At 34.5% G+C, this 10,466-nt stretch overlaps 1 protein-coding gene across 6 annotated transcripts in view; it reads right to left on the bottom strand.

The window, feature by feature from the left end:
- Positions 1 to 8,970, bottom strand: part of LOC108369759 (uncharacterized) — a 75,247-nt gene extending 66,277 nt beyond the window's left edge. Inside the window, exon 1 of one of the 6 annotated variants that reach the window (XM_017624977.1) lies at positions 8,826 to 8,970. In XM_017624977.1, the coding sequence (XP_017480466.1) occupies positions 8,826 to 8,846 (21 nt within the window). In that variant the 5' untranslated portion in view covers positions 8,847 to 8,970. The other 5 variants (XM_017625117.1, XM_017625188.1, XM_017625315.1 and 2 more) reach the window with 5 other exon arrangements.
- Between the last annotated feature and the right edge of the window lie 1,496 nt (positions 8,971 to 10,466).

Here is a 10,466-nt window from a genome sequence, read left to right as displayed (position 1 = left end):
TGAAAAGCAACCATGCGTGTAAGAAATTGTGTACTACCTAAAATTTCACCTCTGGAAACTTTATCCCCATAAAGGACTTCACCACAGTTTTTTTACTGGATATACTGAGCTACACACGTTTTCCTTTCACAGAAACTAAAAATCAACTGTATCTATTTCGATACACACAAACAGTTATATCAAGGCGAATTAATATAAGGTGATAGCAGGAGTACAAAAACAAAAATTTACATGTGTTTTGTTTTTGCTTTGGCGGCATAAACTGTCAAAATCTGTAACAGTGTGTGCAAGGCGAATTTATATAAGGTGGCNCGTGTGTTGCCGCCTTTAGCTGCGTTTTGTGGAATTCAATTTATTGTTATACACACTTGTGGATTTTATGCTATGCATGTATAACTCAAGGCGAATTTATAAAAGGTGGTGTTACTAGCTCAGCTGATTTTGTGTATGTGTTTCGCCGCACGGCTTCTGATATCAAATTAAAAAATTTTGTTTGAATTTCTACACACACTGTTACAGATTTTGACAGTTTATGCCGCCAAAGCAAAAACAAAATACATGTAAATTTTTGTTTTTGTACTCCTGCTATCACCTTAAATTAATTCGCCTTGAGTGTGTGTAGAAATTCAAACAAAATTTTTTAATTTGATATCAGAAGCCGTGCGGCGAAACACATACACAAAATCAGCTGAGCTAGTAACACCACCTTTTATAAATTCGCCTTGAGTTATACATGCATAGCATAAAATCCACAAGTGTGTATAACAATAAATTGAATTCCACAAAACGCAGCTAAAGGCGGCAACACACGTTGAACATGAAGTTCATCGTGAATGATAGAATATTATCATTCATCATTCTATCATTATTGGCCCATTAGCACGTTGAAAGTCACAGGGCCAGCAAAAAAATTAGGTCCCTCTGGCCACGAATTATTTTTTAAATTATACAATAGAATATTAGCTGTGTTTTTTTTTACACACATATACATCTACGCTTAACGTGTAAACAAACAATAATCGACAATTTCAATTCGTAATAAAACATCGGTCGATTTATGAAAATGGATGGTAATTCTCTAGTATAGGGTACAACTGTTAAAAAAGGTCCGGATATTTCGGGAGGTGTTTCTGCCCCGGTATCAACAATCCAGGGGCTGAAAGTTAGTATATTTAACAATTTAAAAGTTATAAACGAAAAAACCTTTCCTTAAAGTTCGCTCTTTTCTATGAGCAATTATCATGACAAAAATACACTAAATCACCTGTTCCCACTTTTTTACCACTAGCAAAACGTTTCGTTAATAAAACAGATTAAACAAACATTTCGCTTGCCAAAATTTGTATAACCTCAAATCGCTGGTATTGCCACTTTATTTCACATTTCATTAGCGCTATTACCCTCTGTTTACACTATGCACTTCTTGTTATTTCTTTGCTTTTACCTAAATAAAACATTCTAACCACAATATAATAGCAAATTATGAGGTTAACTTAAAATTCGGTTAAATATATATATACTTCACAGATATTTATATATATTTAACCGATTTTTAAGTGAACCGCATATATATATAAATTCAAGTCGATTAAATATATCTATATTTCAAGCAGATATTTATGTATATTTAGCGATTTTTAAGTAAAGAGCATATATATAAATTTGACGGTTTACATAAAAATCGGTTAAATATATATATTTCACGTAGACATATATATATTTAACCGGTTAAATAAAGTTGATATATATAAAGTAGTTGGTAACAATAAAGATAAGCAATAAACTCTGCACGCCTTCTAAGGAAAACTGTATTATTACGAAATATTAACACAGTGGCAGCACTGTAGCTATTTTGCAATCTCGCGTTTCAGTTCGGAAACATTGGACANACATACCAATTGTGCGATAGCACACTTGTGCCAGCTCACTGTGCTGACTCTTTAAAGTGAGTTGGAGTTACTGAGTCAGCATACCAAAATTTACAGAGTTACCCACCCTTTGTTCGAACGATACTATCGATATTAAGAGAGCATCGATACTGATAGTATAAAAATGAGTAGTTTAATACTCGATACCTTATTTGTTGATTTTACTCGATACTTTGCAAAGTACTCGTAGTATCGAAAACTTTTTAAAAAACACACTTTTTAAATTTTTTCTTCGATTGGTAATCCAATTTTCTTTGCTTATATGGATTACTATCATTCAATTCNAATTATGAGGTTAACTTAAAATTCGGTTAAATATATATATACTTCACAGATATTTATATATATTTAACCGATTTTTAAGTGAACCGCATATATATATAAATTCAAGTCGATTAAATATATCTATATTTCAAGCAGATATTTATGTATATTTAGCGATTTTTAAGTAAAGAGCATATATATAAATTTGACGGTTTACATAAAAATCGGTTAAATATATATATTTCACGTAGACATATATATATTTAACCGGTTAAATAAAGTTGATATATATAAAGTAGTTGGTAACAATAAAGATAAGCAATAAACTCTGCACGCCTTCTAAGGAAAACTGTATTATTACGAAATATTAACACAGTGGCAGCACTGTAGCTATTTTGCAATCTCGCGTTTCAGTTCGGAAACATTGGACACGTTTCTAAGACGTAGCTGTTGCTAAACTGTTGAGTGTTTGTTTCAGAAACGCACAGTTGAGTAGTTCCGCTCAGCTCAACGGTTGGCAACTTTACGCCATTTTTTCCATCATAAAATTATTTCGCTACATGAAGTCAACAATTTATATAAATGTTTCCCTTCCGTCAGTTTTCATAGAAAATTCAAATAAAAAAATTATTTGTCGGTAAATTGCTGGCGAAACTGGCTGTTAATAAAATAAAATTCATGTACAAATACATATATTAAAAATAAAATAAGAAAAACTCCATTATAAATCCTGTGCTATCCATATTTTTGGCTTAATATTTTTTTTTATTTTTGTGCTGTTTTATTTAATTTTGCTTGTTTACAAATGTTTTGGCAGTTAATGTATCATCTCGTTTCTAAGACGTAACTGTTGAACTCAACAGTTGACAGCATTTCAGCAACAGTTGAGGTAAACAGTTGCGTCTTAGAAAGGCGCCCATTATTAACTTTTTTTAGTAACAAAATAAACTCTTATGTTGGAAAAACTATATGTTTGTTTAATAACAAAATAAGACCGATCTCCTTGCCCAGAAACCAGACTATACTTTCCCGAATGTTTTCGGTGCGCTGAATTCAAATCTGGCCTAAGAATTGCTCTATCACATCAGGATTTTGAGATATTCTAACCTATAAGTGCAAAAAATGCCGTTTTTGCCCGTTTTTGAAGTTGTGTATGCAAGCCAGAGTAATTTTTCCAAACAAAAATTGCTGCGGATAGTACACATGGCCGCTATGTTACTTACATAATTTTCAAGATATCGAAAAATTATAGGTTAGAATATCTCAAAATCCAGATTGAATTCAGCGCACCGAAAACCTTCGGGAAAGTATAGTCTGGTTTCTGGGAAAAAATTTTTCGACCTGTGTAAATAAGTTAAATTATATATTTTAATAGTGTTTAAAAAATGGAAACTGGTGATTTAGTGCCCTTTTTACCGTGTAATTGCTGTTTATAACTTTTAAATGGTTAATAATATCAAACTTCCTCCTCTGGATTATTGATATTGGGACCGAAACGCGTCGTTGTACCCTATACTAGAAGAAAACCAAATGGATACTTCGATAAATAATCCAAATTTTTAATAAAAAATCGCGCGATTTTTTATAATAAATTTTCGCCTGCGGTGCTTTTTTTTATAAAAATCGATACTTCGATAAATAATGAAAATTTTTAATAAAAAATCACGCGATTTTGTATTACAGTTTTAGCCAGCGGAGCTTTCTTTGTAAAAATCGATACTTCGATAAATGACAAATTTTCGACTGCGACAGTTTTTTATAACAATCTACACTTCGATAAATTATAACAATGTTTAATAAAAAATCACGTGATATTATGTGCGTTTTTTATTTGGTTCCGTTTTCTGTGTTTTTCGGAATCTTTTTGTTATGGGTGGCAGCACCATTTCAGTTAAATTGGTCTACAAAGGAAAAACCGAGGTTTAATTTGGCTTTGTTTGCAACTTTAATCGCAAATTGCTTAAAAACTATAAGCCTCCGGAGGGTGATGCCTTCAGATTTATAATCAGGGGGACCCCCTCCACCCTTCCACACTTAATATTTTGTGTTTTTTTCAAAGCCTGGATCGGTTTTGGAAGATTTTCCCAAATTTTCCCCTGCATTATACTGGAAATGGGTAAACAAACACAACTATTGTTACAGTTCGAACTGTCAAGAAAAGCGAGGATAGTCGTATGTATGCCTGGATTATACCTTGGTAATAATACACGGGGCGAATCGTAACAAATTGAGGCGAATTCGTAAGGATCTATTGATTTTAGATGCTTCCGGTTTACGTTGCGTTCAAGTGCATTATAATCGTTTGAATTCATTGCCCCTACAATAGATAATTAAGTGACAGTTCACTCCGTTCCGTTACTTCCGTTATAATCCAGGCATTAGTTGCGTTCATTATCTCCCAGAAATAGTCAGAAAAAGTCCGAAGTAGTCAGATTTAGTCCAAAAAGCGATCCTTAACTCGAAAATGACAGCAAAAATGAGAGAGCAACACACAGTGAGAGTGACTCTCTTCAGTCCGAAGTAGTCAGATTTAGTCCCAAGAATTTATTCTGGTAAAATCCTGAAAAGTGTCAAACTCAACTGAATTTAAATGAACGGAAATTAAAGAATACGCAAAAAGTGAAAAAAGTGAAAAAAGTGAATTGAAATGGGAAGGAGGCAAAAAATAATTGATATGGTAAGTGTTTATTGTGCTTGTGCCNTCGATAATGATGTTTAACCAGCAAGTAGTGATAACCAGACATTGAACAACCGGCCCTTAATAATCTAATGTATGGGTAGTGCTGTTCCGATACGAGTACATATGAGTAAATACTCGAGTACCTCTACCAAGTACCGAGTATTTTTAGTACTTCGATACATGTGACCGAGTACTTGGTGGGTGTCGAATACGTTGTGCCAGTATTTACTCGGGCGAAGAAAGTATGCAACTCTAGTCAAATTAGTAAAGTTGCCACAAGTTGGATATATGAAGTTTGCCACGTATCCCATGTGCTGAAGCCAAGGCGCATCAATACAAGGTGGTGTTGATTGATCAGCTGAGTGGATATTTTTGTCTCTACACTAGTACAGGAGAATGTCATCCAAGACGAAGCGGCGCAACTTAGGATGTCAACAAAAGAAAATGATGGAAATTATCTCCTATTCCTATAGTACTATGAATATATTCCCTTTCGTTTTGACATCCTCCTGTACCAAAAAGCAATATCAAAATACACGGGACTTTTACTTAAATGCAATCACCACAACCTTGTATGGATGCGCCTTGTGCTGAAGCTTTATGGTATTTCATACAATAGCCTGCGTTACGCAGGAAAAATACGTATATACATATTTATGCTAAAAATAATCATTGATTTTCATATTCACAAAGCCATTTCTGAATTAAATTAGCCATTTCTAAATTAAATTATATCTTTGTAACTAACATATAAAAGTTGCGAGAATATGTATTTACCTATATTTATGTATATATTAAAAATATGCATACAGTATCGGTCATATCTATAGCACGCCATTTCAAAGTGATATTGTGTCACTTATGTTTATTTATTAATTTTTAAGAATTTTCAATTAAAATATAGTCCTTTCTCTAACAAACCCCATATAAACCCAAAATTTAACAATTTGTAGAAAGCCACAAAAAAGTGCAACAAATTTTCACATAAATTTCAAACTTTTTTCTCGGAAGTGTTAGAATTTTTTTGAGTACACAGTGTTTTAGCCCCTTTAATTTTAGTCTGATAATGTTCAAATTTGAAGTGGCTACGAATTACCATTTATTTTTTAGAACTTTTTTTGTCGCATTGGCTTCCATATAATGAATAAACTCAATTTATTTATATATGGAAGAAATCCGCAACACCTTTGGCGAAAAAAATTCTAAAAAATCAACGGTAACTTTTAGCCACTTTAAAGTTGCACATTGTCAGACTAAAATTGATTGGGCTATAAAACTGTGTATTCAGAAAAATTCAAACACTTCCGACATAAAAGTTTGACATTTAGGTGAAAATTTGTTGCACGTTTTTGTAGTTTTCTACAAATTGTTACACTTGGGTTTATATGGGGTTTGTCTGAGAATGAACTGTATTTTAATTTAAAATTCTTAAAAATAAATAAATAAACATAAGTTGCACCCAATATCACTTTGAAATGGCGTGCTATAGATATGACCGGTACTGTATATTTTCATATTAAAAATCCTTTTTGCATTAAATTATATCTTTGTAACACATAAAAGATGGTTTTATTTATTTAAAAAAGATTGCAAACCTTTTTTGAAGTATTTCGTCCGAGTACTTTTGAGTACAAGTAGAATCGAGTATTTTCTAGCGATACATTGAGTAGCATCGAGTACCCCCTTCGATGCTCTAAAATGAGTACTGGTATCGAGTACATGGTGGTATCGGACGAACACTATGTATGGGCAATGAATTCGAACGATTATAATGCACTTGAACGTAACGTAAAACGGAAGCATCCAAAATCAAAAGATCCTTACGAATTCGCCGCGATTTATTACGATTCGCCCCATGCATTAGGTTCTTTTCCGTACGCAACGCGAAATCCCGCGGGTGCCCAAAATAGCCCAGAAATCATTCCCGTACTCAACAAAATGGGTAATAGAGAGGGAAAATTGGAACGTATTGGATCGTAAGTGTCCTCTTCTTCCTGCCCAAAACAGCCCGGAATTTTCTCTGGATAAAGCGTCAAAGTGCATATCAGCTGTCTTGTGTTTACATGTTGCCTGTTTCTAGTGATGTGCTGAGTAAATACTTTTAAGTATGGATCGATATTCGGTACGTGTTGACGTGATATGAAATATTTTTACGTCAACAAGTGCGATATCGATCCGAAACTTGTCGCTAACTGGTTACAGAATCTCCCCCCTGAAAGGCTACTTCGTCCGTAAAGGCATTTTTCTTAAACCTTTGATCAACTAAGATTAATAATAATATAATAATAATATTTCTCTGTTGCGATAAGTTCAAGTGCTTTAGCCGATATCATATAAATTAGTAATTAAAGTTTTTTCTAAGGGTTAATGTAAAGAATCTGTATCGGGTACCGAAAAGGAAGTATTGGGTACCGAAATCTTTTTTAATTATTGGGTACCGAAAATTCAACACATCACTAGCTGTTTCCCAAATTCTGGGCACGAAATGTGGTTTTTTGCGTTCCCGTTCTGGATTATGTTCCATTTTTGAGAGCAAACTTTTCGCTTATTCTCTAATTACCGGATCCGGTCCCGATTTTAGACTGCGTTTATACACGGAAACTTTTGTCGACGCGATTTTTCACTCCCTTTTGGTGTTGCTCATTTCATTTACACGACGATTTTTGTGTATGCAATTGTTGTTGTCAGCTGTGAACCGCTAAAGAGCGAAATACACCACACAAGCGGTTTGACAAACCAAGCGAAATTTCCCTTTGCTTCAAGCCATTTGTGCTGTGTATGGGGGTGTTTGAAGGTTTGACAAACCGCCGTCAAACCTTCAAACACCCCCATACACAGCACAAATGGCTTGAAGCAAAGGGAAATTTCGCTTGGTTTGTCAAACCGCTTGTGTGGTGTATTTCGCTCTTAACTCAATTTACACAGACGAACGAGAGCACAAAGTGTGTTGCCCGAGCACGAGCAATTCGGTGCCCCTCTCCTTTCCTCGTCACGCTCTCTCCCACAAACGTCGAGCTACGGCAACAAAAATCGCCGTGTGTAAATGAGGAAAGAACCTATTATAACCAAGGTAAAAACGGCCCTGTGGCGACTGTCAAGGGCATTCAAGACAATGTAAACCGAAGCAAGAAGCAACAAATGTATTCATGCACACCTCCACACATACGAAATACATATTCCACTTTTGCTTCTGCGATAGCTTTTGAACCCAGAAGCTTATCGCAAAATGTCAGCATATGAACAAAATCTCAGCTAATTGGACGTCTTTTGATATGAGATTCTACTCTTTTGTAGTTGAAAATTTAATTATGCTAGTACTATTCCCACTCATTTGTTTATTACACGTTCACATGAGTCGATTTTCCAGGCAATTTTAGAGGCGATTAGTTGATTTAAAAGTTGCCTGCATTCCAACTTCATTGGAAGTNTAGGTTTAAAGAGCTTAATAAAATGACATTTTCATAAATTTTTCAGTTTAAAAACCTTTCTTATTTTTTATGAATTAGGCCATAAAACTTTACGCAAAGTTCACGAAAATTCAGAATTTTTAGAAATTTTTTGGGTATGCAGTTTTGTAACCTATTCAACTTTACGTGTAGCCTACTACCGTTGACTTTTAATTCAAACTTTCACATTATTATACTAAAATGGAATAAGCTACAAAAATGCATACCCAAAAAGTTTACAAAAATTCTTACNACAGGCGATTGTTGCTTTCAACTAAAAGTTGCCTGTAAAATCGTTTCATGCGGCCGCCGTATTAAAGATTATACCACTTTGGCCGATTTTCACTTTGTGATGATTCATAATTTTCAGTATGTATGCATAGTATGTACGTATATACATTTTTAATTTTTATTACTCCTTTCTATACCTATTCTATTGTTTCTCACACTTTTCGAACACTTTTGTGTGTTAACACCGTCATTGTCCGTATTAAAACACTAACTCACCCTTATTTCACTTGGCAACATAATTAAATAATGAAACTTTGCAAGATTATAAAAACAAAGGTCCTAAAAAATATCTGCAAAATGAAAATAGACCCAGGGATGAGCGTTTAGGGTTCGAACTAGAGATGGGTAACTCAGCACTGTGCTGAATTAAGGCCCGTCCACATAGAACTTTGGCGTTGCGTTGGCGTTGGCGTCGCTTCAACAGCTGACTATGAATACATGAATTCAAATGCAGCCGTCCACATAGCCGAAATTCGACAACGCTCACGCCAACACAAAGCAAAAAGATGGCCAACTCTCAACTTTTCGCGTACGTTGCTCGTCAGCTGTTGCAAATAAATACAATTATGTGAAATATTTTTCCTTTTCAATCAAGTGCGAGCAAGAAATATCTTTTTTAGTGCAATTATTGATATGAAATATTAATTAATCTCTCGTTAGTATGTTAATTTAGTGGCCCAAGCATTCGCTGCCAAACGTTCATTGTAGCAAGCATACTTTTAACGTGCGTTCTGTCAAACCAACTGACGCGAAAAAATCGCTCAAGTGTGCGCACGTTTGCGGATTCGAAGTTAACAGCCGAATTCGCAATGTATTCGCAACGACAGAATCGCGCCAATGTGCGCTTCGCTTTAATCTTTAACTTATTTGGTTTATGTTATGCAACAGACTACAAGCAATTTCAGTTTATTTTAAATGATGGACAGAATTGAATGATAGTAATCCATATAAGCAAAGAAAATTGGATTACCAATCGAAGAAAAAATTTAAAAAGTGTGTTTTTTAAAAAGTTTTCGATACTACGAGTACTTTGCAAAGTATCGAGTAAAATCAACAAATAAGGTATCGAGTATTAAACTACTCATTTTTATACTATCAGTATCGATGCTCTCTTAATATCGATAGTATCGTTCGAACAAAGGGTGGGTAACTCTGTAAATTTTGGTATGCTGACTCAGTAACTCCAACTCACTTTAAAGAGTCAGCACAGTGAGCTGGCACAAGTGTGCTATCGCACAATTGGTATGTACATCGAAATTTTTGATGATGTTAGTAATCGAAATCGATTTAGAAAAGATTATCTTTAGCGTCTGTTCGTAGCTGGCCGGCAAAATTTTAGAAAGCTGATTTCAACTGGTGAGTTCATTTGCAAAATAATTCCCCTTGGATGTATTAACTTCTAGCCCAGTTATGCATACTTAGCTTTGCTTGAGAGTTGTCATATAAGAATCTGTTAAATGGGCTATGCATGTAAGCGGTTACCCAACGCATAGCACTTCACATGTAGAATTCTGTTTGGTTTTGATTTTTACGTAAAAATGGTATAACAGTGCAAGTATGCATAACTGGGCTATTCGCCTTGCTTCTTGTTAAATTTGGTAGTCGTATATTCAATTGATGGTTAGTCTAGTGATGCCATCTATTATGGTACTTTTTGGAAGATCGTATTGTGTGGATGTGTCAGCTCATCAATTGAGTTACCATATCGACACAGTTCAAGAACGATAGAATACAAGATTGCGCATTCCCGCAGAATGACATTTGTGGCAACGGGTAAACAAAGAATATGGCGAAGAACAATGAGTTGACAGTTGTGAATTTGCAGTGAGAAAACATGTTTTCTCACTGCAAATTCAC

This window comes from Rhagoletis zephyria, unplaced genomic scaffold, assembly GCF_001687245.7.
Source record: "Rhagoletis zephyria isolate East Lansing unplaced genomic scaffold, Rhagoletis_zephyria_1.1 Rzeph_scaffold_00003, whole genome shotgun sequence".
Lineage (NCBI taxonomy): Eukaryota > Metazoa > Arthropoda > Insecta > Diptera > Tephritidae > Rhagoletis > Rhagoletis zephyria.
This window is presented reverse-complemented; position numbering and strand designations above follow the sequence as displayed.